The 26121-nt window shown below is 41.1% G+C and overlaps 1 protein-coding gene across 2 annotated transcripts in view; it reads right to left on the bottom strand.

Annotated features, from left to right (window-relative positions):
• The window catches only part of TECRL (trans-2,3-enoyl-CoA reductase like), a 58775-nt gene that overhangs the window by 2154 nt on the left and 30500 nt on the right, over positions 1–26121 (bottom strand). The window contains exons 3-11 of one of the 2 annotated variants that reach the window (XM_063156640.1): positions 24106–24150; positions 22709–22797; positions 10838–10953; positions 8728–8833; positions 7577–7649; positions 5751–5794; positions 2133–2190; positions 1163–1248; positions 701–746 (exon numbers count right to left, since the gene is read on the bottom strand). In XM_063156640.1, coding sequence (XP_063012710.1) covers positions 701–746; positions 1163–1248; positions 2133–2190; positions 5751–5794; positions 7577–7649; positions 8728–8833; positions 10838–10953; positions 22709–22797; positions 24106–24150 — 663 coding nt within the window. Of the gene's footprint in view, positions 1–700; positions 747–1162; positions 1249–2132; positions 2191–5750; positions 5795–7576; positions 7650–8727; positions 8834–10837; positions 10954–22693; positions 22798–24105; positions 24151–26121 lie in introns of both variants that reach the window. The other variant, XM_063156639.1, reaches the window with a different exon arrangement.

Here is a 26121-nt window from a genome sequence, read left to right as displayed (position 1 = left end):
CCCTAAAGCAAGTAGGCAGTAGCTGCCAGATCCAACAAATAGGCACCAAATAGGAGATCATTTTACTGCATTTGCATTTTGCAAATTCATTATCCTTTGATTAATGCGGAGGTGGTTAATCAGAAACATCCATTTGGTGTCCAGTTAAGCTATGCCTGGGACAATTACAGCAAGGATGAGTGTGCTGCATATGTTTCTGCTCCTGCCACTGTAGGGACAGCCCTACATTGTCCCCAGAGTTTCAGATAATTTTCATACTAAAGCCTAAAACACAAGAACATTTCATCTTTTCAAACAAAATTTCAATTTATTCTTTGCATGATGCAGTTTAACCCACTTTTGAAATTCGTTCTTTTCCATTTGTAAGCTGTATGGGGCTACTTCTTACAAGTAGTTTTTATAGGTTTCTGTTTTGAAATGGAAAAATAATTTAAAAACTGAATGTTTTGGATAGCTCAGTTCCAGGGACCATATTTTTGTGTGAGTGTTTAGGTCTTCTAAGAATGCAGCAAAGTACTGAGGAAGAGTCTCAGATTCCACTAAGCAGACTGCTCTTACAAGCATCTTGGAGATTTATCTCATATGGCAAATTTGATGGCAATATTTCATATACTATAAACTTTTTTTGGCAAATCTTAGATTTCTAGAATTCTCTTCCACAGACACTTTAAATGCTGTCTTCGTTCTGTTTCAAACTTACCTGGCAGAGTTTGTGTCATCACCGTGAAACTAATCCAAGACCCAGCCTGTTGCAAAGAAAAAGGCACGGTTAGTTCTATATTTTATGCAAAGCAAAATGGCAAGTTTTCAAAAGCTCCCCATGGAAAAAGAGTGTGGTACTTGTATGGAAATGAGAGAGGAAAAATAGTAAGAAATTAACCCCCCAGTGTGCTGGATGGGGTGAAGGGATGGGTGGTAAATTTTAGATCCCTGGGGAGAGTGTAGTGGAGGGGAATATAGAGAAAAGTCCATGTGGTAGGGATGTGAGGGAAGCAGAGGGTCTGGTGGAGAAATGTTTGTGGGAGCAAGGAGACTCTGACATAGGAAGAACAAGGATGGATGTGCAGAGGAAACTGTGAGGAGGTGTTGCAGATTTTCTGCAGACAAAAGCTGAAACAGTACCCACCTACCCTTTGCACATAAGCAGAAGAAAGTCATGTACCTCATATGTGTAGTTGGGACAGGATACCAGCAGGAAGAGCCACGTGAAGGGGTTGTAGGTTGGACTTGGAAAACAGGTTCTATTTCCTTGTGAAAGGCGAAAAAAAAAAAGGGTGGGGAAAATCAGAACCAGTTTCAGTCCAGGGAGAGGGGAGCTGAGCCTTATCACAGCCTGCCTATGTAGCAGCAATCCCCTGGGCCAATGCTCTCAGGGTACAACCTGTTAGAAAAGTTTCAGTGAAATCTTTTGAGGTAGCAAAAGCTGTATTTATCCCAGTGAGAAAGAACTTAAATCAATTTTTTGGCTCTTTCTGCTTTTAAGCTGAATTAAGCCCCTTGCAAGAAATAACATAAGCAGTTTCCTAACCACAGTGCATGAAAACATTCCAGAAAGGAAATTGACTTCTGTGTGTGAAGTTGATCATACTGTGGTATTTTCTTTAATAGGGTGTTCTAGTGGGGAAATTACACTATTAGTGTCTGAAAACAAATTTTACTTTCCGGTATATATTGCATAACCTTAATTCTCATGACACAAAAATGCAGAAACCCCAACCTGTTAAGAGCATATATATACACTGTGTAAGTATTCATGAGTCTGTCTCTGTGTTTGAATATATGCATGTACATCTTTGCCTGAGAATTTTTCTAAAAACTCTGCAATATAGTTTAGAAGTTTTTGAGACTTATTTAAAATTAAATGCATTGATGTCAGTCACCAGCATGCTTTAAAGAACTTCAGCGCTTAAATCCATATTTAAATTGCACTTGTGTCTAATTAAGATAAATTTGCTATATGTTTTGAAACAACAGCAGTGCTACTAATGTTTTCTTGTCACAAATTTTTGAAGGTGTTAGACCAATGGCATGGTTACTACTGCATGTTTCTTTATTCAACGGATATAGGGCACATAAATTACTGTACAGCAGCAGAAGATGGATAGGTTAAGGAACAGGAAACAAAGACAGACCTGAATTGGTTTGGTGAGCTAAAGCTACGTTGATAAAGTGATTTCCAGCTTCACACATCTGCAAGACATTAAAAACATATTTTCAGTCATACGCCTAAAAGGCTGTGGCAACTGTGTGCAGTGCATAACCAGAACCCTCCCCGTTACAACTCAGTCTCTGTACCCAGGAAACATGTATTCCAGAAAACAGCCTGTGATTTCTGTCACACACACGAGTGTCCAGTGAACATTGTGGAAAACATTGAGTGAAAGCCCCTGGAACATCTCCTCAGAGCTCTGTGCAGCCAGGCCTTCAGTGGGGTTCCCATGCCCAGCATGTGCAACAGGTTTGGCCCTGGGGAGATTCCCTGGTTCTAAGGAATCCATCAAGATGCTCTTTTTGATTTTTTTTTCTGGATTTAATCCAAGTTGCACAGAAGCAGGTGAAAAGCTGACCTCTGGTTTTGTAAAGATGTCACTGGTTAATGTCCCTACCCCTCTTCCTACACACGCTTTCAAAGGTGTTCAGCAGAACAGGAAGGGAAAAAAGGGTGATTTAAAAAAGCAGTAATCTCTAAAAGGCAGACTGGTTGAATGCACAGTAGTCAGGGATTGACAAAGGACGGGAGCCAGTCCTATTCCTGGTTCTGGAACTCTCTGGTTACGCCGTTTCCAGCCATAACCAACTTCTCAAAGCTGGTCTCTAACATTCAGGTATTTCAAACCTTTGGTGGAGGTACCATTTCTCTCCATTTGGTGATACAGCCTGTAGCACAGGCTGATTTCAGATTTGCTTCAGCCCTTCAGTACTTCATCACTTACGACTGCTGAAAAATGAAAATCAATATTTGCCCATATTTAAAATGGGAACTGGTAGGAAAATCAGTTTAAATTCCTGAAGAAGATAACCTGTCATCACAACTATATAATTTTATGGTTTTCAATTTTTTCTCCTACTCTGTGAAGAAAACTAAAACGGTGTATGCAGTTCAAGCTCAGGCCGAATTGAACTTTTTTTATTAATTTCTGGGTTTGAAGGATGATTTGGCCTCTCAAATTGAAAAAATGCAGTGTTAAAATTTGCATTTTCTTATATAATTTATAATTCTATATCTTGCAAGGGTCAAAAATGTTGAAGAAATTAAAATGAAAAGGAAAATGTTAAAACCTAGAGTTGTTAAAAGTGTGAAGTTACAAAATTAATACAAAAAAGGAATAACTTCAACTGTCATTTTTAAGTCAATTCTGAAAGTCATCCATAACAAATTTCTTTTGAAGCTAATTGAAAGAAATATGTAATTTCATTTTATATTGAAATGTGCTATTACCTGAAAGAACATTGTAGATAGAAGAATTGTTGAAGAATTTTCTCCATTTTGGCAGAGATTTTTGTGGAGTTTGTTTGGAAGATAAATAGATTCATAAATAGATTGTTATTAGCTGTTATTCTGCATGGATAGGTAGTTACAGTTCAAGTCCTGCTGTCCTTTTAAATTCTTTTAATTCCATCTAACTGACAATCCTCTACTATAAATACCAGATGTAAAACACTAAATAGCCAGAAAATGAAATTCCATTATAAAATACCATATCAGAAGCTATAACTCTAAGCATAGCAGTGGACATAATTTTAATTTACATACTTCCAATTATGAGCTGGGAACGTGATTTGTTTTTTCTGATTGGTATTATTTTAAAGAAATAGGTTTTTTTGGTTAGAAGTGGTTTTGTAAAACTCTATAGCTAATGAGATGCCTATAGTATTGTAGAGCAAGAGATGTTCACACACTATAATTAACCGCTACTAATTCTAAGTGAAACAAGCTAAAGGCATTTCTGCAGGGATTTTTATTGGCTTACCTTTGACTCTGCAGCTGCATTCTGCTGTGATTAACTCTTGTGTCCCACTTTAGACATGTGACTGTAAATGTTCTACATGCTAAACTTAAGCTAGTCCTCAGTTTATCATATTTAAAATATGGGGCAGCGGGAAACAGCAGAGAAAAAGCTGAAGCTATTGACAATTATAAAATATTGAAGCCTACACACTGTTTCCCCTCTTTATATTCCAAGTGTACCCTATGAGGAAAACAATCCCTGCAAAGCTTAATTTCTCTAAACATGAGACTCTTCCAGGAGGACCTGCAGAAATTCTTCATATTACTCAGTACTGTTGTTTACAGCAGCTGCAGATGTATCCACTTAAATCAGGATGTGTAATAAAGACAAGAATTAAAAGAGAGTCAAAAAGAAAAGAAATCTTCCAATTATTTTATTCATATGTTTTGGAAACCTGTGAAAACAGCTCAAATTATTTTATTTCGTGTGTTGATGTTTTAAATTCTTTGGGAATCTGCCAACATGAGATCTCAAAGGGACAGGTCTTGAGTTTCCATGGGTAGGGAGCTCTCAAAAGAGCTGTAAGAATGCAGAGCCTAGACTAGGTGCTGATGCAGATCTTAAGGGGATTGACATATTTTATAGCAAACACCCCCAACAGGACTCATCCCTTTGCTTGATGGCAGCATTTTCCTTGCAGGACACGTTCCACTGGTGCAGGGAAGGATGTTGCAAAGGAACAGGAGGCTTTCTCTAAGCAGAGACTTTGATAAGGACTAGTTTTGCTGGCAGCACTGAATATCCAGGCAAGCTGTTTGCTTGGGTTCAAACACCCCCTGAGCCTGGGAAGGGTGCCCACAGCAGGGTCTGGGTGTACTGCTGGCTGCCAGTGCCACAGCCTCCTGTCTCTGCAGTGCTGGGCTATTGCTTTTGGTCTAGACCATCATGGAGTGTGTGAACTTCTTCACAGAGGTATTTTTCTTGTCTTTGCTGTATCTTGTAAGAGCAAGAAAAGCTGAGAACTGCATGGACAGACCCAGAGACAAGCACTGCCAAAACTGTGACCTTTAAGGGTCCCAATTTACAAAAGCTTTTAAATATTGCTAAAGAGTTTACGGATGTTTTTCTGAATATGTTTGCCTGAAGGAGCCTAGATTGTCCCATCACCCTGTCATATTTCTGGAAACTGATTTGTATCTGATTTTCAAAAAGGATGCTTTGACTCTGGCTCAGTAGTTCCAGAGGACAGAGAGGATACACATTTCCATGAGAACTTCTTACCAAGTTCTGGCTCACTGTAAAGTTATGTTCAAACAGCAGATTGGGTAGTCTCAGCCATCCTTCATCAGCTACATTTTCCCTTGGTTTATCCCAATCTGGCAAGGTTTATTTCTGTCATTTTTAATAGCTGTTGATGTAATAGCCTGATGTATTCAGGGTACACTGAACTATTGCAAAAGTCTGCTTGATACATAATTCTTCAGTGTTTTAAAAATGACAAGGTTCAGTCTAAAGGTTCAGTTCTAAGGTTCAGTTCTAAATATTAGTGTTCTAACACAAGTACCAGTAGTAATCATGCTGATGATGTTCTCACAGCTCTCAAATACAGTACTTCAGTTTAAACTCTGTGTACATAAATATTAGTAGGACACCTCCTGACTGAGAAGCAATAATAGATTAGTACTAAATCCAGTTAAGTACACAAGGCTGTGGACATGGACTTATGCATTACTGCATTTTGTTAAATTGTGAGTTAATCCTATTCCATCATCATAAACAAAACTTCATTTTTGTACATACCAGAAAAGCAAGAGCAGCATAAGAAACTTGTTTGTGGCCAAATGCTAGAAAACAGAATGAAATTATAAATTGCATTTTACGGTATGCACATGGTTTGCTATGGATGAAATTAATCTAGTGCTGAGGAGCAGAAATGCTTCTTTCCTGACAGGCTCTGCAGAAAGATTGGATATTATCACACACAATATGAAGACAATACAACCAGTAACAGCACTCTAGAAATGCCAGTTTTTCACCACTGATCTCAAGGCAGTTTTCACCCAACTTTTTTTAGTATTTGCCAGCTTCATCTATCCCAGTGTTTTGTCAAAGCAGCTGGTGGTGGTGAATCCCTTGAAAAGGCAAGGAGGGGAGTGGAATGAAGGTCAGTGTCAAAATCAGGCTCAGAATTGCAGCCTTATCCATAGACCCTTCTACTTCCAGGAGCAGAAAACTCAATGCATAACCTACCCATTACCTTCTTTTTACTTTAATAGTGAGGCAATGGTGAAGCTTTACTACACAGCCACTACCTGCTTCACAGTCATGCAGGAAATACATTTAATATTTGTAAATTTTACCTGCCATCTGGCTGCCCCCTCCTTTTCCTGGTTGTCCCCAAACCAGTGTAGGGCTCTACCATGTTCATGTCCAAAGGTTTACAATTCCCAAGCAAACCTTGGTCATGGCTAGGGGTCACAAACCATGTGTACCTACCTCACTTGCCTTGGCTATGTCTCATCAAGCCTTTACTTTTGAGAACTCCTTTTTCCTGGCTGGCACAGGACCCCTCTGTGGTGCCAAAGGCATTTTAAAGCAGTGGCAGGAAATTAGAAATATTTCTTCTGGATGCTTCCTCTTTTGTGTCTTGAACAAAGAGCTTCCCCTATAAAGAAGCTGCACTTATTGATTTGATAGCCCAGGCTGCTAAAAACTGTGTCTAGGGATGTTTCTGCATTGTTTGCAGCATTGTTATCAAAGCCACACCAAATCCAACTGTCATTCAATGAATCATATAATTTTGAAATACAACTTTTGTATTTTGTTGGTGCTAGTTTGAAAGAAAAGCAAGTGTCATCTAGGGGAAATTTTTGATTGAAAAAAATTTAGCAATTTAACTAAGTGTAAATAAAAATGGCAAAGCAAAGGCTTTTTTCCCAAAGTTCATGTATAAATCTGAGATACAGAGGAAAAGAAAGACTAAGGTATAACAAGGAAAGTAAGGTAGCAGAATATAAAACCTGTGCCAATTATTCTCAAAAGAAGCAAAAGTGCACAGAGAAAGCAGAAAAAAATCATGAAGAAACAGCAGTGCAAAAATAAAATACGATGAGAGGGAACAAAATGATGGATGAAATCCAAAAATTAAAAAAAAAAATCTTTGTGTTATCAGCAGTATGTAATGGATTTTTACTGGTTTCTCAGAGGAAAAAAAAAAAAGCTTAATTTTCATGAAAAGGGTGTATCTTTAGCAAATAAATATCTCCTCCAAGAAAATGCAACCAGCTCACCAGCTCTATTTCTCTCCTGACTTCTTTAGTACGATTGTTGTGAAGATAAGCAAAATATATTGATCTTTGTGTTTTCTCTGCTTGTCCAAAATGTTGTGTTCATAAACTGGTCAGCGACTGACCATTGCTGAACAGGCATGAACATTCAGTGGCACAAAGCAGAGTTGCTTCCAACACAACAATCTTCCTCCTGACAGGGAGCAAAGACTAATTTCTGGCTGGATCAGCCATATGATTTAATGTGGGACCCATTTCTTGATTTTGGAGAACTTCAGGTTACACAGCAAAGACTTTTCCAGAGCGAGTTTGTCAGTTTTGTGTCCTGCCCATACCTACATGGCGGCGTGTACCGTGGGTGGTTGATGTAGTATGCAATCCAGGATGTGAATCCCCAGTAAAAGGCACAGCCCTGGAACAGACAGATAATTTTTTTGAAAGGGCAATAAGGAAGTGCAAACTGTAACTTTCAAAGTATAAATTCTGCCAAGTGCAAAACCTGAGACCATTGAAAGGCTTTGCAGTTGCTTGTGAGCCTTAGAATATATATTTTTCTAAGTTGCTGTGAAGCCAGTAAAAAATAAACTTGGGATATAGTGTAGATATTTTTATTATTTTGTTGTTTTATTCCTGTGGTAGGAATTGGCACTTGTCTTCTCCTTTTTTGATTTTACTGCTGAAGATCACATTTCTATGAGCAGTGCTATTAAAAATGTAGGGCTGGTTAACACAGCTGAGCTGTTACTGTATCTGAAATTTGGCATTTCCAAGCAAGATAGAGCAAGACAAACAGAACACTAAACCAGACAAAACAAGAAAAAGTGAAGCCCTGTATCATAGCCATGTGTAAATCTCCTTCACCAGAATCCTAAATGTTTAAAGGGAGGGTCTTTACATCACACTGAATGGGATGGAGGGGTAATACAAAATGGCCAAGACAGAGTGTGTAAAATAAAAGAAGAAGACCTGTGAGTAATGACACACTGTTGAAATTCAGGAGGCTTTGGATGAGAGAAGACCTGGCCAGCTCAGTATCTTCCTGCCTGAGGCCTCCATCTTTAGAAGGAGAATGGTTTTTTCCTACTTGTAATTTGATTTTCACTCCCTAGCACCAGGCTGTTTCTTGCTCTGTATTTATACGGCACCAAGGAAGCAGTGTATGATTTCTGTCAACACTGCTAGATGTTGCAGCAGCAGCTATCACCATAAAATAGTACTGAGTCTGAAAAATAACCTGGACTTGACAATCAGCCCCTTGGGTGAATGAGTCAAAGTGGACATTTACATGCAGGAGCAAAAATGGACATTGATTTCAATTTATGTCCTTGGGCACATGGTCCTGAAATCCATCCTGTTGTCTGTATTTTAACTAAACATAATTCCTGGAGCTACAAAATAAATTAATTTTTATTTCCCTGTCTTCTTCCAAGGACTGCTTTGATATGAGGATATTCTTTCTCTCTTACACAAGATGATAAAAATATTGTCACCTTTATCATATTTTTCAGAGGAGTGTGCCCTTCCGAAAACTTGTGAACAAATAATGTCTCCAGAAGATGCCTGATATAGTGTAAACAGTGACAGAAGCAGGCCAAGCTGCAAGAGAGAGAGAAAAAAACGAAATTAAGGTAAGTGAAAGATTGTTTTTATTACTTCACAGTTAATGTCATGAAAGGAATAAGAACTAATACTCCAAAACTGCAGTCACATTAAAATTGTGGGATTTAAGATATTGTCTTAATTGAAGCATCTGGAACCAAAGATTAATGGAATAATTTTCATTGTTAGACAAAGTTGCTTGCATTTTGCAGGGATGCAACTTATTTTTACTAGCTTTGAAATAAAAAGAGCTCCTGGAGCTCTGAATGTGATACATAGTCCTGTCAAGACATTTAGACAGGACAGCTGCGTGTACAGCCAGGCGTCTGACGCGCCTTTCCAAAAGATGTCTCCCACGTTTTAAGGCCACCTTAATGCTCCTGTAGGATGTGTCTGACATTTAAAAACATTCTGAATGTCTTCTGAATGGTTTCCTTGTCCTTTGCCAACTCAAGTAGCTGCATGGAGGTAGTTTGTGTTTCATTTCCTTGTGGACGCAAAATGAGATTTTGTTGCGAGTTAATCCGTTCTGATGGCTTTTTTGTTGCCTGTTATAAAGAAATGAGGCAATTGTGGTAGAAATTATTATATTGATTCTCTTTTGAGGAAGATTATGAAACAATAACAGGCATTGCTGATTTGCTTCTGAGAATGAGCTGCAGCTCCTAGTGATTGAGTTTCAGAAACAAATGTCAGGAGTGATTCCTGATGGCATTTTATCTTGGTTACATTTACTGTACTACCATAGCCCTTCTTGCTGCAAACCAATTACAAGACATAAATGAAAAGTGTTTTTCAGCATGTGAATTCTCAAATAATTTTATTATGCATTGTGTATGGTAGCTAAAGTCAAAGATTAAACAATTTCAAAGTAATTAAACCAGAGAGAGTTGAGCTAAGAGAATTTTGAACAATTAATGACTTATCCAAAGCCTGGAGCAAATTTCCAGCTTTGCTGGAAATTTTTAAATTAATTTGGCTTAGGATGGGGACCTCAGATGAACCCATTAAGGAGTGGTCACTGGCAGGATTCTGCACAACCCTTGCCCACCTAAAAGAAGGCAAAGCCATTGCAGGCTCTTCTGTGCTGCCAGAAACTCTCTCCTTTTAAGCATATGCACAAGAGAAGGAAGACAAGTATCTTGCAGCTCTGGATTTGAATTCAATTATTCTGTGTTCTCATTCCCAGCTCCACTAACTCCCTTAATGTCTCTCCAAGTGCCTGTTCCTCCATCTGTAAATGGCATTATTAGTCACTGTATTTCTCTGCTGTGTACCAGTTCCCCTGATTCTGCAGTCACAGTGTGGAAAAAGTGTGTGGGAAAGCTGTACAGTCCTTGAGCCTCCCAGTGCCTGTGTACCCTCCTATGAGTGGTCCAGCTTATGCAGGTGACAGGCTTTCCTTGATCACTTGTCACCCTTCTGCCAGGCACTAATCACCCAGAATGGGGACAATTCCACTGAAGGAAAGTTCCTTTAAGTGTGAAAGTTCCCAGGCTGCCTGGTGCATTCTACCTCCGTCCTGTGGAGATGCTTCTTCTGAGTTGCTTGACCTGACTCATGATGAGCACACTTGTGGAATTTCCTCCTTCCTGTGCCTAGGTGGGAGCTGGTGTGGGGGTAGTTATCTTCTGTGCTGGATGCTGATGCTGCTCGTCTCAAGAGCAGGAATGGGAGTGGGGCACCTGAAGTCTTGTCTTCTCTGTCAAGCATGACTTTGGGTTACTACCCACTGTGATTATTATTTCACTTTCTGATGTGATGTCAAAGTATTTGAGGAAAACACTGCATCTCCATGGTGATCCATTGCTGGGATCCCCTTTTTGGTCAAGCTTATAAGTGCTGCTAAAATGACCTACAGGTATTGGTTAAAACTGAATCTGACATGATGCAGGCAGCCTCATACTCCCTGTAACATCCTCAGCTCTGGATTTGCCATCTCCATCCCTTTGGTTTCTCATGATCCAGGAAGATAAAATAATCCCCACAAATGTCACTTACTGAACCACTGGGTGGCGGAAGTTCTTCCTGCTTTCCACTTGATCATAAATAGTTGAGAGGCGAATGTAGAAGAGCAGATATATGAGAAGAGGCCCGGTGTATTCTGTTAGAAAAAACTGGAAATGAAAAATAAAATAGCTGTGGCAGAGTAGAAAATTATATGAGGAAAGTTGTGAGAGAAAGAATACCCCTATCCACAACCCTTATTCATCCTTCAAATTACTTTTGGCTTCATTTTCAGGATTTCAATGACACATAAGAGATTCTTCTGCAGTCTCTTTAGCAAAGGAGTAAAATCCATCTAGGAAATGAGAGATAGGTTTCTGTGCAGAACATTAACCCAGTCAGGAATGCTTCATGGAAGGTGTTCAAAATTACAGTTATCTCCTCTTTATATTTTTGGCTGTGCCATCAAATGCCTATTTGGAATCTAAATAACACTGAGAAACAAAGCCAAGAAACTGAAGGCAGCTTGCTTTCTGCCAGTGCTTTTTTGCAATTAAGTGGTACACCAGTTAAAAGCCAACCAGGCGTGACAGAAACAAACACAGCTTTGAATCCTGGTGGCTTGCAGAGTCATCTGGAAGGGAGGCTATCATTGCTTGAAATTTGGTGGAGGATGGAAGAGCAGGACCAGCCTGCATGGTGCTTCGAGCTCTTTTTTGGTTACTGTGTGGTTCTCCTCCCTGTGTAGGCACCAGCAAAAATAGCCTGTGGTGGGCAGACTGGACAAATTGCCCTACTGTGACAGAGACAAAGAAGAAGCCATTTCATCTCACCATTGTCACCCCTGCTAGGCACAGAGAGCTGAAAGGAGGGGCAGGGAGAGAAGGCAGAATCATGGAGATGACATGAGCCACCCTCAGTTTTAAGGTCTCACTTTGGCTGAGTACAGTCTGCATTGGTTTTTGTTGGGGAACATTCTTAAGCCACACACAAATGGAAGAAGTAAAATTACATTAGAGTGATGAGAGATCTAGATTTGATCACCTGTCACTGACCACTGCACTGAAACCCAGAATAAAATGGAAGTGCTGTAGTCCTACACATTTACAAGGACTGGCAAATCGTATCTCAAGTGCCTATCATTGCTTCAGGGAGAAAGATTTATAACTGTTGGGTTATTTGGCTTTATGGTGTCTATTGGCACTGCTGTAGAATTGTAATGAATAAACACCTGTGGCTTAAGGAAGCAACACTAACTTCAGACCACCTTTTACAGAACTAGTATTTGGCTCCCCATCAGGCTGTTCTTCTAATCACTCTTTGGAAGAAGATTGAAAGAGAAAGGTTTTCCTACAGGAATATCTGGCAATTAGGTTCCCTTTTCCCCCCTTTTACAGGGGGAAACATTTTGAAATTTTATCCATTCATAGCGGGACAGTCTCCAAAAGTAACAACAGACTTAAGTGTTCTCTACCAGGGGAACATCAAATTCCCTTTTGTTCCAAGTGACACTGTGACTCCTGTGCTCCGTTTAGACTCTGCATGATCCCAAGAGCAGGTGTGTGTTTGTGTGTGTGCAAAAATATTTAATCCAGGAGTGCAAGAGCACTCATAGTGGGATACCTCACAGCCAAGGGCTTATTAGAATTTTGTCCTGATAGCAGTTGTATGGATTTGTTCCAAAATGTGAGCCCACTGTGTTTGGCACTCTGCAGACACTGTAAGGGATGGCCTTTTCTATTTAAACCTAACAGACTAAATCTAGACTATGGTGCTGTAGGGGACAGAGGTGCAGGTAATGTGGTCTGAGCAGGTCAGGGGAAGAGCCTGGAATGAGCTGCTTTGTTCAGTGGAGCTTTTTCTCTCTGCCATGAGCTGCACCACAAAGTACATCCGTGACTGCCAGCTTTCAACATCTGTTTGGCACAAGCACATTGCAAAGCTGCCAGGAGGAGTCTGGCAGGACTTAGCACCAAGTTGTGTTTACTTGTCACTGCACCAAGTGCTCCCCCCTTACCCTCTGACTGATTTCAGATGCTGAAAGGAGAAGGAGAGTTTCAAGATTTAGTAAAAAAATCTCTTTTTAAAAGTCAAAGCTCCAGACACAAGATAACAGAATCTTTGTGATGGGGTTTGATGTAGGAAGGGGAGATTCAGGAGAGCAATTCAGAGAAGCAGCTGAGAGGGCTCTTGAGCTGGGGGTTTGTGATGGGGAGCAGCATCAGGGTGGGGACAGGGTTCAGCCTTGTCTGTGTGTCTGTCACATCACCCATGTGGAGGCAGTAGTGCAGGGTCAGCCAGGAGATTTGCAATCACTCTGGGCAGGCAGGACTGTGTTTCATAACTGAGTCACACTGGCACATAGTTAAGATCAGTAACATTCTGTTTTAGAGGATGAGGCTCAATTTGCTGCAGTAGTTTTTGCTGTCCTTTACTTTAGTTTAGGTAAGCTTCAGACTCTTTGCTTCTGTTGCATCTCCCATGCTGTGATCACTGCTCTCATTCTCTGGCCTACTGATTTTAAATTTGTCATAAATGAAAAACAAGTTTCAGAAAGGCAGGCAGAGAAACTGCTAAAAGTTCCCATTAATTCAAGCAGGTGAACAAGAAAGTAGTCTTAAATTAACACAGCATTACAATTATTGGTTCTACCCACTGGCAATCAAGGGCAAACACCATTCTTTTACTATTGATTCTCAATGATTATAGGCAATTAAGCCTAACTAGAATCTTCATACTCATCCTATAGCTGACTATTTGCTGGGCTTGGGGAGTTACTTGTTGTGTCAAGGATCAGTTCAACCCATCATTTTTATAGGTGCTCAAAATTAGTAATCCCTGTTGACACATTCTGGGAAAAAAAAAAAAAACACATTTTAAACAAAGGCCTGAAAGTAATAACATTGTAGCTTGCTGTTTCTTAAAAGGAATATCATTTATTTTTTTGAAAAGTGGTCATTTAAAACACAGAGCACATTTAGAATTGTAGAACTGTAAAAAGAAAAAAGGAAAAATAAACAAACAAAAACAAACAAACAAACAAAACCACCAAACCCCAATATTTAGAAGAAATTTTTTTTTTTACCATCTTATGGTCCTGCCTAGATTATTTTGATGTATTGGGTGCAACCAAATGTGGTGATCCATAAAACACAAATATATATTCCTGGAGTAGCAGATGTCTCTATAGCAATGAGCATATCTCAATAGGATTTAACTGTTGAGCTCATCATTAATTCTCTGAAGAGAGAAAATAAGAGATTGTCTTTTCTTTCCACTTCTGTACACTCTTCTTCAAATCTTGCACAGTGTCCTGTTCCCTTACCTTCCTTCTCTCCTCTCCAGTGTCTGACATTAAATATATACCCTGTAGACCTCTTATTCTCAGTAACATAGAGAAAGTGCTCTTAAATGAAAGTGTTCTGGAATCAAAACTCTCCCCAGCACGGTCAGCATACAGGGTGCTAAAATTAGGCTTCTTTAATAATCTCAGTTATCAGTCCTCAGAGATATGATTCAGTAACACCTAAACTGGAAATATCTACTATGTAAACATCAAAACTGAGATCCAAAACCAGCCAAAAGAGAGCTAAGTAGGAGTTTCCATCATCCAAGAGATGATGGAACAAAAGGTGAAACACTACAGGAGAGCTAATCTGCAAATCAGCAAACCATCTTGCATAAACCAGATTGTACCTGGTTCTTTTATCTCTTATCCAGCTCATTGTGCCAGGAACACCTTGCTGAACAGAGAAACAGCCAGGAATTCAAATCCCAGGCCAGGTATATTTAGGGAGGTATGGATGCTGCAGAGGTGAAAGGAGTTCTTTAAGGATATTGGAAGGATTTTCTGGCTGTTAGGGGTGACATAGTGCCTGACACTGTCCCAACAGGTCCGCCAAAGAGAGTGGAAGGGACTTTGATGTGAGTTAAAGTCCCATGTGTGTGTACTGACTGGGAAACAGCAGAACAGGACAAAAGGAAGTTGTAAACACAGGCAGTGGAGTGAAGGGAATCTGAAAAAACTCCAACCAAATATTTATAAATGAACTGCCCGCATATTAGTATCTTCACATGAGGGTATAGCTAATTCCTCTCTGTAATGTTTATGGCCTGCCCTATCTTGTTGCCTTTTGGCATAGGCTCACATTGTCTCATTTATGACAAGCAGCAGAGCTGAGGAAAGGCCATAGAGCCTCTTCCCCACTGATCCCTTTCCTGCAGCTCTTTCCATGCCATGTAGGGCCAGTTTCCCAGGCACCAGTGCTGCTTGTGATGCTTTCTCCTCCACTGCCCACGGGATGTCAGGGTGGAAGCACGGGGCATGGGATGAGGGTAATGCCTGCAGCCAGGACAATGACTTTGGGTCACTGTCTGTAGTCCTCAGCCCAGCAAGAGATACAAAACAGCTCAGTCATGTCCTGGGTGACTCTGATGGAAAAGCAGCTGCAGTTATAAATTATCTAATGGACAGGGTTAGCTTCTCTGATAAATGTGAGACAAAGGCATAGCTGCAGGTCTGGGCCAAGGTCAGGCTGGCACAGTACATACTGCACAAAGAGGGGGATCGCCTGCTATCAGACAGACAGACAGAACATTGCTGTGTGTGAGTGTACAGAGCACAGCTGGGATTTCAGAGAAACCCAAGAGAAACAGGCAGTTAAATCCTCCCAAGTCCCCAGATCACTTTAAACTCAGCATATAACTGCCTTAGACTCCTTTTACAATCCCAGCCCTAAGTACTCTTAAGCTAATGATCATTAAGAAACATTATTAATTTCTAGTTTAATTTCTACTTTATACACTTTGTAACCTCATTAAAGGCCATATAGTTACCTGGGGATGATAATGGCATAATTTTAGCACCTTCCCTAAATCTTCACCTTTGTAAAAGTTTTGTATTTTCATGTTTGCAAAAATCCACAGCAGCAGCAATTTTGCATCAGGTAATACAGTTCTTAAGGGCTGCTTGAATATTCAATTATTTTTTCTTCCAGTTCTCATGGAACTGACTAATCCACTCTACAAAACCTAAATTGTGCATGGAGGGGCACCTGAAACTTCCCTTGTCTGGGCAGATTTTATAGGGACTCAGTGTCTATGAGTATTTCAGGCTGCTGCTCAGTATTTACTGCAAATACCAGAGACAGGGATGGATTTGCTGTAGGATTTTGTAGGCAAATTGCAGCTGACTCTGGCCAGTTTCAGGAGCTGGGGAGTGAACAGCAATGGATGCTGTTTGTCCCTGAGTCAAGCCGGTGAAATAAGGGAGGTGAAATCCCAACTTCCTCCTCTCTTCTAAGACTGACCTGTCTGAAACCATGGCATCAGACCACTTCTTACTATGGTCAACATTCTTCCATGAGACTACAAGCCCTTTCATGTTTCTTACTCAAAATGGAAAATTATTGCAAATTAACAGATGTTATTCTTATGCATACACATACATGTATGTTGTATGTGTTTGTACTGATACATATTCAGTGAAGAATTCAAATTCTGTTTGTAACCAAACACCAGTGTGAGTTCACATTTGCTGCCAAATCTTTCCAGGTCTTTGACAGCATTTTGAAATCTGCCTTATAATGTGCATCATTTTAAAATGTGTCTGTCATCTGCTATGTAGACATGTAAACAAAGTAATGCTTTTTAAACACCTGGTTATTGTAAATAACCTTATCTTTGCTTTTCGTCCAGAAGCCTCAAAGCACTTTGCAAAGTGGAAAATGCTGTTACTTCCTTGCCAATGTTTTGGAAGCTGAAATACAGAGAAATTCAGGGACTTGTCCAGGGCAGTGGCTTGGGTGAAGGGACACCTGGTCCTCTCAAACACTGGTTCAGTCTCTGCTTCTCTGTGCTGAACACTGGTTCACCCTGTGGTTCACTCTTCTCTGTGCTCTCCTCACACCCTGGATGGGGTCAGGCAAAATTCCCCATACAAAATAATTGTGCCAGGCTTATGCATTCTAGAGGGACTAGAACTGCTCAATTTGCATAGATTGACAAAATGTCAACCTCCCTAGTTCCGCTGAATACAAATAGGAAAATGTCTACATTTACCAGCTCTGTACATCAAGCAGCTCTTTGTTCCTTAAGTAGCAGGAAGGGTTTAAGCATAAAATTATGTATAACTGAAAGAAACATTTTGTTCTGTTTATGTTTACTGAATTCCCCCTACCTTCTTTTTGCACTCAAAGGGGTAAAAACTCAAGGGCATTCCTATAAATACTTAGACATAGGTCTTTCAGTAACTAGAACCCTCAGAATTAATTTTTCTAGCAGCTCCCTAATTCCCTTTGGCAACTGAAAAATTGACACTCTGGCATGGTTCATCGTGGCATTTGTTGCTGAGACCAGAGAGAAATTATTGCAACACTGTTTGCATCATTAGAAGCAGCATCTGAGGAATCCAAATCAGCCAGCTGGGCAGTTTCAGAGATCTCCTCTTCCCTTATCAGTTCACTTCATGCTGCCACTGGGCAGTAACAAAGAGCCAGAAGTGTGTGTGGCCCAAGGAAAGGGACAAACAATATATAACCGTGGCAAGAAATCAGGCAAAGGCAAGCTGTTCTCTCCTGATAACCCTGGAGGCTGAAAAATATTAGACTTAATTAAATGAAAAATAAGAGCAATCTTGTGTGTGTAGTTTGCCTTTGTGAGAGGTCACAATGTTTGAAAAAGTCCTCAGCTTTTGACTGGGATCAGCTCAAGACTTGGCCAAGTGTACCAAGGTAGAGCAACACTTAATGTGTGTTCTAGCAGAGACCTCTGCCAAGTACAAATTGCTAGCTGTAAAACCAGAGGTGCTTTGCATTGCAAATAATTGTAGTTGGAAAAACGCGCTGTCAAGGAAATAGTGACTTTTTTTCCTGGAGATCATCTTCTATACCAAATTATCTATTGATTCAAGAGACTTAGCAATGAAAAACCTTTTGACAATTTTTCTGTCTTTGGCACTTTTTTGTAGGTGTTCTTAGGCCACCCACAGATTCACACAGAATCAAACTTCATGCTTATTTGGCACTTCTGCAAAATTTTTCAGGTTTTCACAATTCCCTGAGTGTGATATTCAATCTTTAGGGTCCCAGTCCCACAACTAATTCTGTCTGAATTGGCCACAAAATATGGAAACCCTGATATGTATCTGCTGAGAACCATATTCAGTGACATTCTCCTCTACATCAAACAGATCCTCAGCTCTCTCTCTTACCTGGACCTCAAATTCCTTCCTAAGCTATGATAATATGAGTTTTCTTACTCTTATCACCTTCACACTGTCTCACTAGTTTGCTGGGATTCCCAGTCCTCACCCTTCTTCAAACTCCTCAGATCCTCTCTTTTTCCTTCTCTTGTAATTGTCTGTACTTTTACATCCCATTGAGAGGTTATAAACCTTTACTGAAATCTCTTATTCTGTTCCCAAATTAGGGAAAATATCTTAAGTTGTTCCCCATGGGGAGTCCAAGTCTAACCTCAGTGTAGAGAAGGTGGAGAAAATGAGTCTGCAGCAGTTTGGCTGGTTTTTATTCCAAACCCATCAATATGCAAATTGCTTCCTATCAGAATCATCCCGTTGACTCCTTGGGACCGTTCCACATTTACAGGACCAGTGGATTGAGCTGTGCCAGACAGAGCAAACTGCTGCTCCCCTGCTCACCAACAGCACCAAAAACTTTGATGCAAGAGGAGAGAACCACATTGACCAAAACTGCTTTCCCCTTGAGAGAACAGCAGCACCTCCTCCCCCTGCCCACACCTACTGTGCATAACCACAGAGCTTCACACACAGATCCCTTCCTGGCCTCTTGCTCATTTCCCACAGTGTCTGACTTGGTGAGAAATTTGCTTGCCAGCCAGGAGAGAACAGATGAATTAATGAAAAATGTGGGTTTTCAGACTTCAAAGATGCTCCTGGGTTTAAAGTAGTATTAGCCTCTACATTTCTAAATTGAGCAGAATTTTTTTTCGTTGGAAAATTTGAAGTGGAGCAGTTCTGCTGCCAGCTTTACTATTTTAAGACCCTCAGGAGTCAAAGTACTTAAGCAATCCCTAATTTTAAATCACAGCAACAAAAAATATTTACTGAAGTACTGTGTTTCAGGATTATTCTTCTGAAATTCACAGGCTTGGTTGTAAATTTTTTTTTTCAGTTCTATGCTGTTTTCTCAGTTCTATTTGGATCCTTTTGGTAGCTGGCCCAGGTAGTAACAGGACAACAGATGCTGATAAATCAGAAATTGCAATCTTTGCTCAAATAAGGAAAGCTTTAGCAGCAGTGTGAATTTGAGCCAGAAGAATGGATTTTTTTCTGTTTTTTCCTCTTTTCACTACAGCAGCAGTGTGTATTCTTAGCAGTTAAACACCAGCAATGTTTCAAAAAGTCACCATGCCACATTGCAATTATGTAAAAAGAGGTGTCTGTCAAACATGCTTAGACCCAAAATTGCATAGAGATTAAAAATAAAAACCATCACTCCAGTGGTGGGAATTTCAAACATCCCTGGGGGTAAAATCTTTACAGGGCCATACAGAACAAATCTATAAACTCAGCTCCCATTAGTATCTCTGCAGCATCAGTCAGCAAACCTCAACTATGCCCTCCAGGCAGGGTGAAGAAATTGGTAAGCCTTGTGCAGAAGTAAATTATGTGTTTCAGGTAATATTTGTTTTTTATAAAAGAAGGGAGAGTAGAGCAAGAGTTCTAGCAAATTTCATGGTACTAAGAAGCAGGTTTTGTTTTGTCCCTGAATTATACTCTGGAAATCAGCCTTGAGGGCCTCCTTTCTTCTAAAAGAGCCAGCTGAGGTTGAATATCTACTTTTATCCCAGAAAAGAACCTCATTTCTCAAAAGAGACTGGCGAATAATTGTTCCAGTGGAGGAGAATCACAAATCCCTCACCCCAGTTTGTCCTCCTCCCCCCATCAGAGCAATCCAGCCTCTAGAACTTGTTGAAAACTGGTCAGCCAATCTCAGAGCTGAGGGGAAGTGTGAGCCCAGGGGAAGTCTGGCCTTTCACAGCACAAAACACCAGAAATATTGTGGTCATTGTGCTACAGTGTTTTAGGAAAGCTGAGGAGGAGGAGGAGGAAGAGACATCCTTCCTGCAAGGTGCCAGCCTCTGGCAGAGGGACTAAGTAGGCAACAGGAGACAACAAAGCCTTGAGCTGCCAAGGTGGAGTGTGACAAGTATTGTAAATCTGAGACTGTCCATGCTCCAAAAGGGAAGTCTTGGTTTTCCCAGACTTATTGATACACAAATTCTTTGTTTGGGAACAGACAGCAGCATCACCTTTCATTTTACAGCATGTTTGCAAAGGGTGCTGCTCCCAGGAGGTGGAGGTAAATTCTGTTCTCCCCTTTTAAAAACCAGAAGTCATTGTCTTGGTGCAAATTCCCAGCACTGGTGTTCTTGGCCCTCAGGTGTGATCTCCAGTGAGATGACAGAGCCCCAGAAAACCCAACTCTGTGCTGAGGGCTCCCCTAGACTGACCTATGCCCAATGCATGGACCTCTGGAGAACCAACATGTCTCCATGTCCTTCTGGATCTGTTTCTGGAGTCCAGACCTGAATGTGGCCCTTTGTAACTTAGCTATCACTTTGCTGATGGGATAAGAATATTTTTATTCTGTGCTTTGTTTATTTAAATGTCAAACCTTTACATCAGAAGCATCCCTCACTGAGTGCATAAATCTCGTAGAGCAACAAGGGGGATGGGAGCACAGGAGATCTAAAGACAGTAAAAATGGCAGTAAAACTACACATCCTGTGTACAAATGCATTTCTAATTGCTGTTGTTAGAATACAGTCTTCTGTGAACCTTTTCTCTATTGCTATAGACTAACTATAAAATAAAAGTCTCTTGACTGTTTAAATAACGTAGCTAGGAAGAAGATTTCTCCCACTGACAATGGAGACAATTTAGACTATGGAGCAGAATGAGATAAGATGAATATTCAAAAACTCACAGAGTCAACTTTTTGCATGCAGATTAACTCATAAAAAAAATGCCACTGCCTGCAGTACCTACTCCTGGTCATAACTGCAGTATTTATAATGGGATATTAAGCTTTAGTTATGTTACTGTCTTAGGCTACATAAACCACCAGGAAAAGAGAGAATAAATAAGGTTCTTGCAGATTACTTAATTGTAGCAAACAGGAAGCTGCAGTAGTCACAGTTTTGCTTAGCAAAGAAATTCCATGGTTGAGAGGTGGTGGAATGGATTCGTGAAGGAAACGGGACTAGCATTAATTAGTGTGGTCCCAGCAGGCCATTAATCAGGATGGGGTAAAGCCTCAGTAAACTCACAGACCTCTACTCAAACAGGTAGGTCACACAGTGGGAAAAGCTCTAGCTCCACTGAAGTAAACTGCTGGTCACCCCCTGGGGATCTGGATCCTTTCAGAACTGGGAAGGATGGACACAGGTCATGTTCCTCTTCACAGGGACTAATAGCTGCCAGAATTTGTGCTGCTCAGGAGAGGGAGAAGTGCAACAGGGATGGATATGTGACCTTATAGAGCCGATCCAGAGGCTGGCTTTTCCCAGGTCAAGGGTTACTGTTGTGGCACCAACCTTCACCTTGAGTGTATGTTTCAACAGACAAGGAACTGTAAAGCAGCATGTCCATGCCAAGTGTCTTGTAGGAATGCTTCCTAGCCTGTAGAGACCTGTGGGAGAGAGGAACTGGGACTATCACCTGCAAGCTGCTCAAACACCTGACACTCAAAAGCTCCATCCTTGTAGGCACAGCCAAGGGAAGGACAGTGGCTTGTAGTCCCCTCATGTGAGCAGGGTGGGATCTGTGGGCTGCCTGAGGTAAGAATCTAATAATTTGACCACAGAAATTATGCCAGTTAGCAAAGAACTCACTTACTTCATTAAAGGAATTGCAAGCAGTCAGTGGTTTGGTTTCCATTGCAATAAGTAATCTTTTCATAGCTTTTCTGGCTTTCAGAAACTGTAGTTCTATCTTACCTGTGTTTCTCACTGGAGAAATTGGGAATCTCATTGCCTGGTGTACAGATGTGGGCTGTGTGTTACTGCAGCAAAAGCTTGGTCAGAGTGATTGTGAGACTCCTCTCAGCTCCTCCACATGTGCCTGCTGCAGGACATTGGAAAGGTCTCTTCTGCTCCCATTCCTTCACTGTCCTTTCAAACCCTTCTACTGTCTTCTGTCTTTGGGCTGTGAAAGAATTTTAATCTTTCACTTCTCACTTTCCCAAAGGAGCTGTAGGGTGAGAGTTCCCTATATCCCATTGGAGTGGAATGTACTGCCTTTCTCTCAACACTCTGACCTTCCCACAGCTGCTTATAGGAAAATAACTACAGTCAAACCAGGTCTACATACAGCATAATACAGGTACTATTGTAATGGAAAATGCTTTTGTTTTACAAGGAGATTCAACAGTTTTTACTCTTGAGCCTGGCTGGACATTTTCTGCCTGGAATCCTTGGCCTCTGTCAGAACTGTTCTTTGCTTGAACAAAGAGTAAGGTATTTCCATCCAATTATTTTCCTGCATTAGTAACAGGATTACTAGAGATCCATATTTTCTTTATAATATCCTTCCACTTTCAAAGCTGAGGAGTCTTTCAGAAAATTGATGTATTTGGCTACAGTTCTGCACAGGCATATGAGCCCAAGATAAGCTAAAACTGTTTTTTAAAATTGGGTTTTTTTCCTCAGGCAATATTTTTATGTTCCCCTTCTAATCTTTAATTGGAAGTCAGAGTTAGCATATTGATAACTTGGCTCACTCTCCATTTAATTCTGTTTTGAGTGCTGATAATCTAATTACACCATTTTACATAAGGAAGCGCAGGCTGAGGAAGTTGAAGCAATCTGATGCCAAAACATATGGCCCATTAAGATGTATCATGCTGACTGTTACAAGGACATACTTACTGTGGTCCAACCAACCTGCTGACCCAGGTCTGTGAAATACAGTGTAATGATGGAGGAGACAGCAAGGCTTTGGATGCTGATGGAATCCTTCAAAAAGGGCCCGTCTGCAGTGACAGAAATGGAAGAGGAGAGGGTGTGAGCAGCAGGACTCTCTTGAGGGCACGGCACAGTGCTGAGGCTGCCCTGCTAGTGCTCCAGATGTAGGCCCAGCTTGGATTCTGATTTCCTTTGATGGCTTGCTACTTCTTCTCCATGTTAGCAGCTCAGAGCTCTTCCATGAGGGTTGTTCCCTTCCCATGTTAACAGAAGCGTTTGGCTGCGGTGACACAGGACAGCAGTGTGTGACAGCTGTGCACTGCTGTCCCTGTCAAGGTGGCCCATCAGAGACAGGCCATGCAATCACAGACAGCTCCACAGGGCACTCTTGTTCTGGCTTGCAGGACTAATGGCAAAGTCTGTGTTGCACAGCCTCTCCCTCACTGCCATATTGTGCTGAAGCATTTGCATTCTCAGGGTGTTTTACAGCAGGCAGTGCCTGATGATCAATGCAACCTCTTGGGCAAAGGCTCACGAGCCAAGATTTCTTTTCTGGCTGTCAAACCCAGGCAGACCAGGTGTATCTGAGCATTACATTACTGTTTTCAGTATTCTGAGGCATCTGCTTTCAGTCCTAATGGATCTAGAGTATAGAGAAGGACACATGAAATAACAATATTTGGTTTGCCTTTTTTTTTTAATATAGGCAGTGAGCTGACTATTGGAAAATTCCAACAGCCACTGGCACAGGAAGTTGCCACGACTGCAACACCTCTTTGCTTTTTGTGAATGGTCTCCTTTTCAATATACATTTGTTGATTGTTTACATCAGTGAGGGTGCTAGATTCCATCAGGTGCTGATGGAATTTAGCACCCACCAGCCTCATTTTATATGGCTTTGCAATTCTACACATCCACAGACCAAACACCAAACAGCCTCTGGCAGCTTTATCCTCCACTGCCATGTCCACCAAGAACTTGTGTACTGACACAGAGGCAGCCAGCTGCAACTTCTGGTGAGGAAGTGAGCAAATACTAAAACAGGTAATGCAGTGAGGGAAGGAAGGGGTTGAATGGGCTTAAAACTGCTTGTCTTCATTGTGTGATCATAGACTGGAACATCTCACTCAGTGGTTATGAAAACCACTAGGTTCCTTTACTAATGAGAAAAACTAGTAAGGTAATAATTGATGTCAGTTGATGAGAATGTACCAACTGCTCACCCAATAACACGTATAGAGAGAGCAATGCTGTGAGGAGGAGAATCTGCCAGAGGATTAGTAATACATTAGGTGGATTAGTAATTAGTAATACATTATGTGGATTTGTAATTAGTAATACATTAGGTGGCTGCACTCAGCCATATGAATACTCACTGTGTTCCAGTTGCAGACCAACACGGGATGGGTACCACTGGGGACCTGTTCCAATCACAAAGCATGGCTGTTAATTTTGTGACAGAAAAGCTAATTTTGTTTTTAGGTTTGGGGTGGGGTTTTTTTCAACTGATATCTACAGAAGTCAGATGGAATAAAAAGCATCTTTCTTTTGGTCTAATCTATACAAGAGAGTTGGGAGGAGCACACAACACACACTTTAGAGCATTAATCCCTCCTCCCATTTCAGTGTTGGAAGGGCCAATCTCAATGCTGAATGCTCCATCAGCACAGCTTGTGTGTGCAACACTGGGAAATATAGAGAGGATACTGTTTATTACTGTATTTGCCAAAACTCAGTACTAAATGTATCAGCCTTGCCCCTCCTTCTGGAAAATATGCCTGTGCTAGAGTCTGCTCCAGGACTTTGTGTTTCCCATTTAGGAATGTAAAACCTAACTAGGGATTTGCAGCTTGTATTAGCTCTCAACTAGAAATTAATCAGGGAAATAGAGGCACAGAAAGTAGAAGCACGTGGATAGCTAATACTGGGTGACTTATGAGTCCCCTGATACCCCCAACTTGAGGATGTTTCCTAGAAGTAGATTTTTAAATGCTCTAGTTTAAAGGTCATTCCAAAATGCACATTAGCAGTTGGCTGTTGTTATTGGATTCCCTTTGGTGATTTGGAGCAGAGACCTGTCAGGTTGGTCAAACAGGTATGGATCTCCAGATGCATTTGTTTCCCTTGGTGTTGGAGTGAGCAGGGAATTGCCACCAACACACTGCAGAGGGGATCATGGATGTTCAAGTTGTTAACTTGGCCAGCTCTTTAGTTGCGCAGAAGGCTGTGCTTCTGCAGCTGTGCTGCTGAATACAAACACTCCTCCTTTGCATCACAAGGGCAAGTAACTGCCTAACCCATACACAGTCTTTGGTTTGCTGTTGAAGTTTTCTAGGGCTGACCTAGCAAATTTCTGGCCTCAGCTGAAGCCATGTGCTGAGAACTTCCCTAGTCCATGGTGTTGACTGACATTTGGGGGAAGCAAAGATTGTCAGAGAAAAGTGAGGAACCTGCTGCAGTATCACCACCTCAGTCATTTCTACCACACGTTTGTCTTTATTTCCTTTGACACACCTGAGGACAGTTGATTGCCTGAAGGAGATTTACTTTGTCTTTTCAATTCAAAGCCTATGTGAAATTGCTCAGGTTTTTTTAGATATATCTTACAACTCTTAGTGATCCTGTGTCTAAGGTGCAAATATTCCCCTACCTCTGAATGGAAAAAAATGTTTGCAGTGACTGTGATCAAACGTGGAAACATTTGCCCCAAGAAGCTGTGGGATCTCCTGGACATATTCAGGCCTTGTCTGGGGATGACCTTGAACAGTCTTACAGGACTTTAAAGTTGGCCCTGTTCTGAGCAGGAACCTGGATCTGGAGATGAGCTCTGGAGGTTGTTTCTCCCTAACTTATTTCAGGGTGATGAGGAGAGCTTGTTCACTGCACCAGCTGCCAGCTGGAGGGGAAGGAGCTGTACAGGGTGTGCACTGTGCAGTGACACTCAGCACACTCATTTCAAAAGCACTTGGTCTGACTTTTGTAGGCAAGAACAGGCATTAGATGAACCCATGAACCAGGGCTAATAGCAGGAGGTGAGACATCCATCAAGTAAGCTGCAAACATTTTTTTCAAGGTACCACAACAATCCATGGCTATTAAAGATAACAAAGGGAAGATAGAGAAGGAGCAGCTGTCTGACTTGTCAGGGAAGATATGATTTGCTCCAGGACAGCAGATATCAATAGTTATTTGGGAGCCTGAAATGCAATGTATTTGTGTTAAATTGGAATCTTCCCCCCAGCTTCCTCCCTTCATATTACAGTATGTTTCAATAAAAGTCAATTTACCTGATCCTGTGGCAATGCTCTTTTAGGTATGGCTCATAATCTTCACAAGGGCAAACAGAGGTTGTGCATTTAAGCACGTCATCCCACATTTCCAGTCCTTTAGCC

The sequence above is a fragment of the Melospiza melodia genome, chromosome 5 (assembly GCF_035770615.1).
Source record: "Melospiza melodia melodia isolate bMelMel2 chromosome 5, bMelMel2.pri, whole genome shotgun sequence".
Lineage (NCBI taxonomy): Eukaryota > Metazoa > Chordata > Aves > Passeriformes > Passerellidae > Melospiza > Melospiza melodia.
The sequence above is the reverse complement of the archived record's forward strand: the minus strand, read 5'-3'. Positions and strand labels throughout refer to the sequence as shown.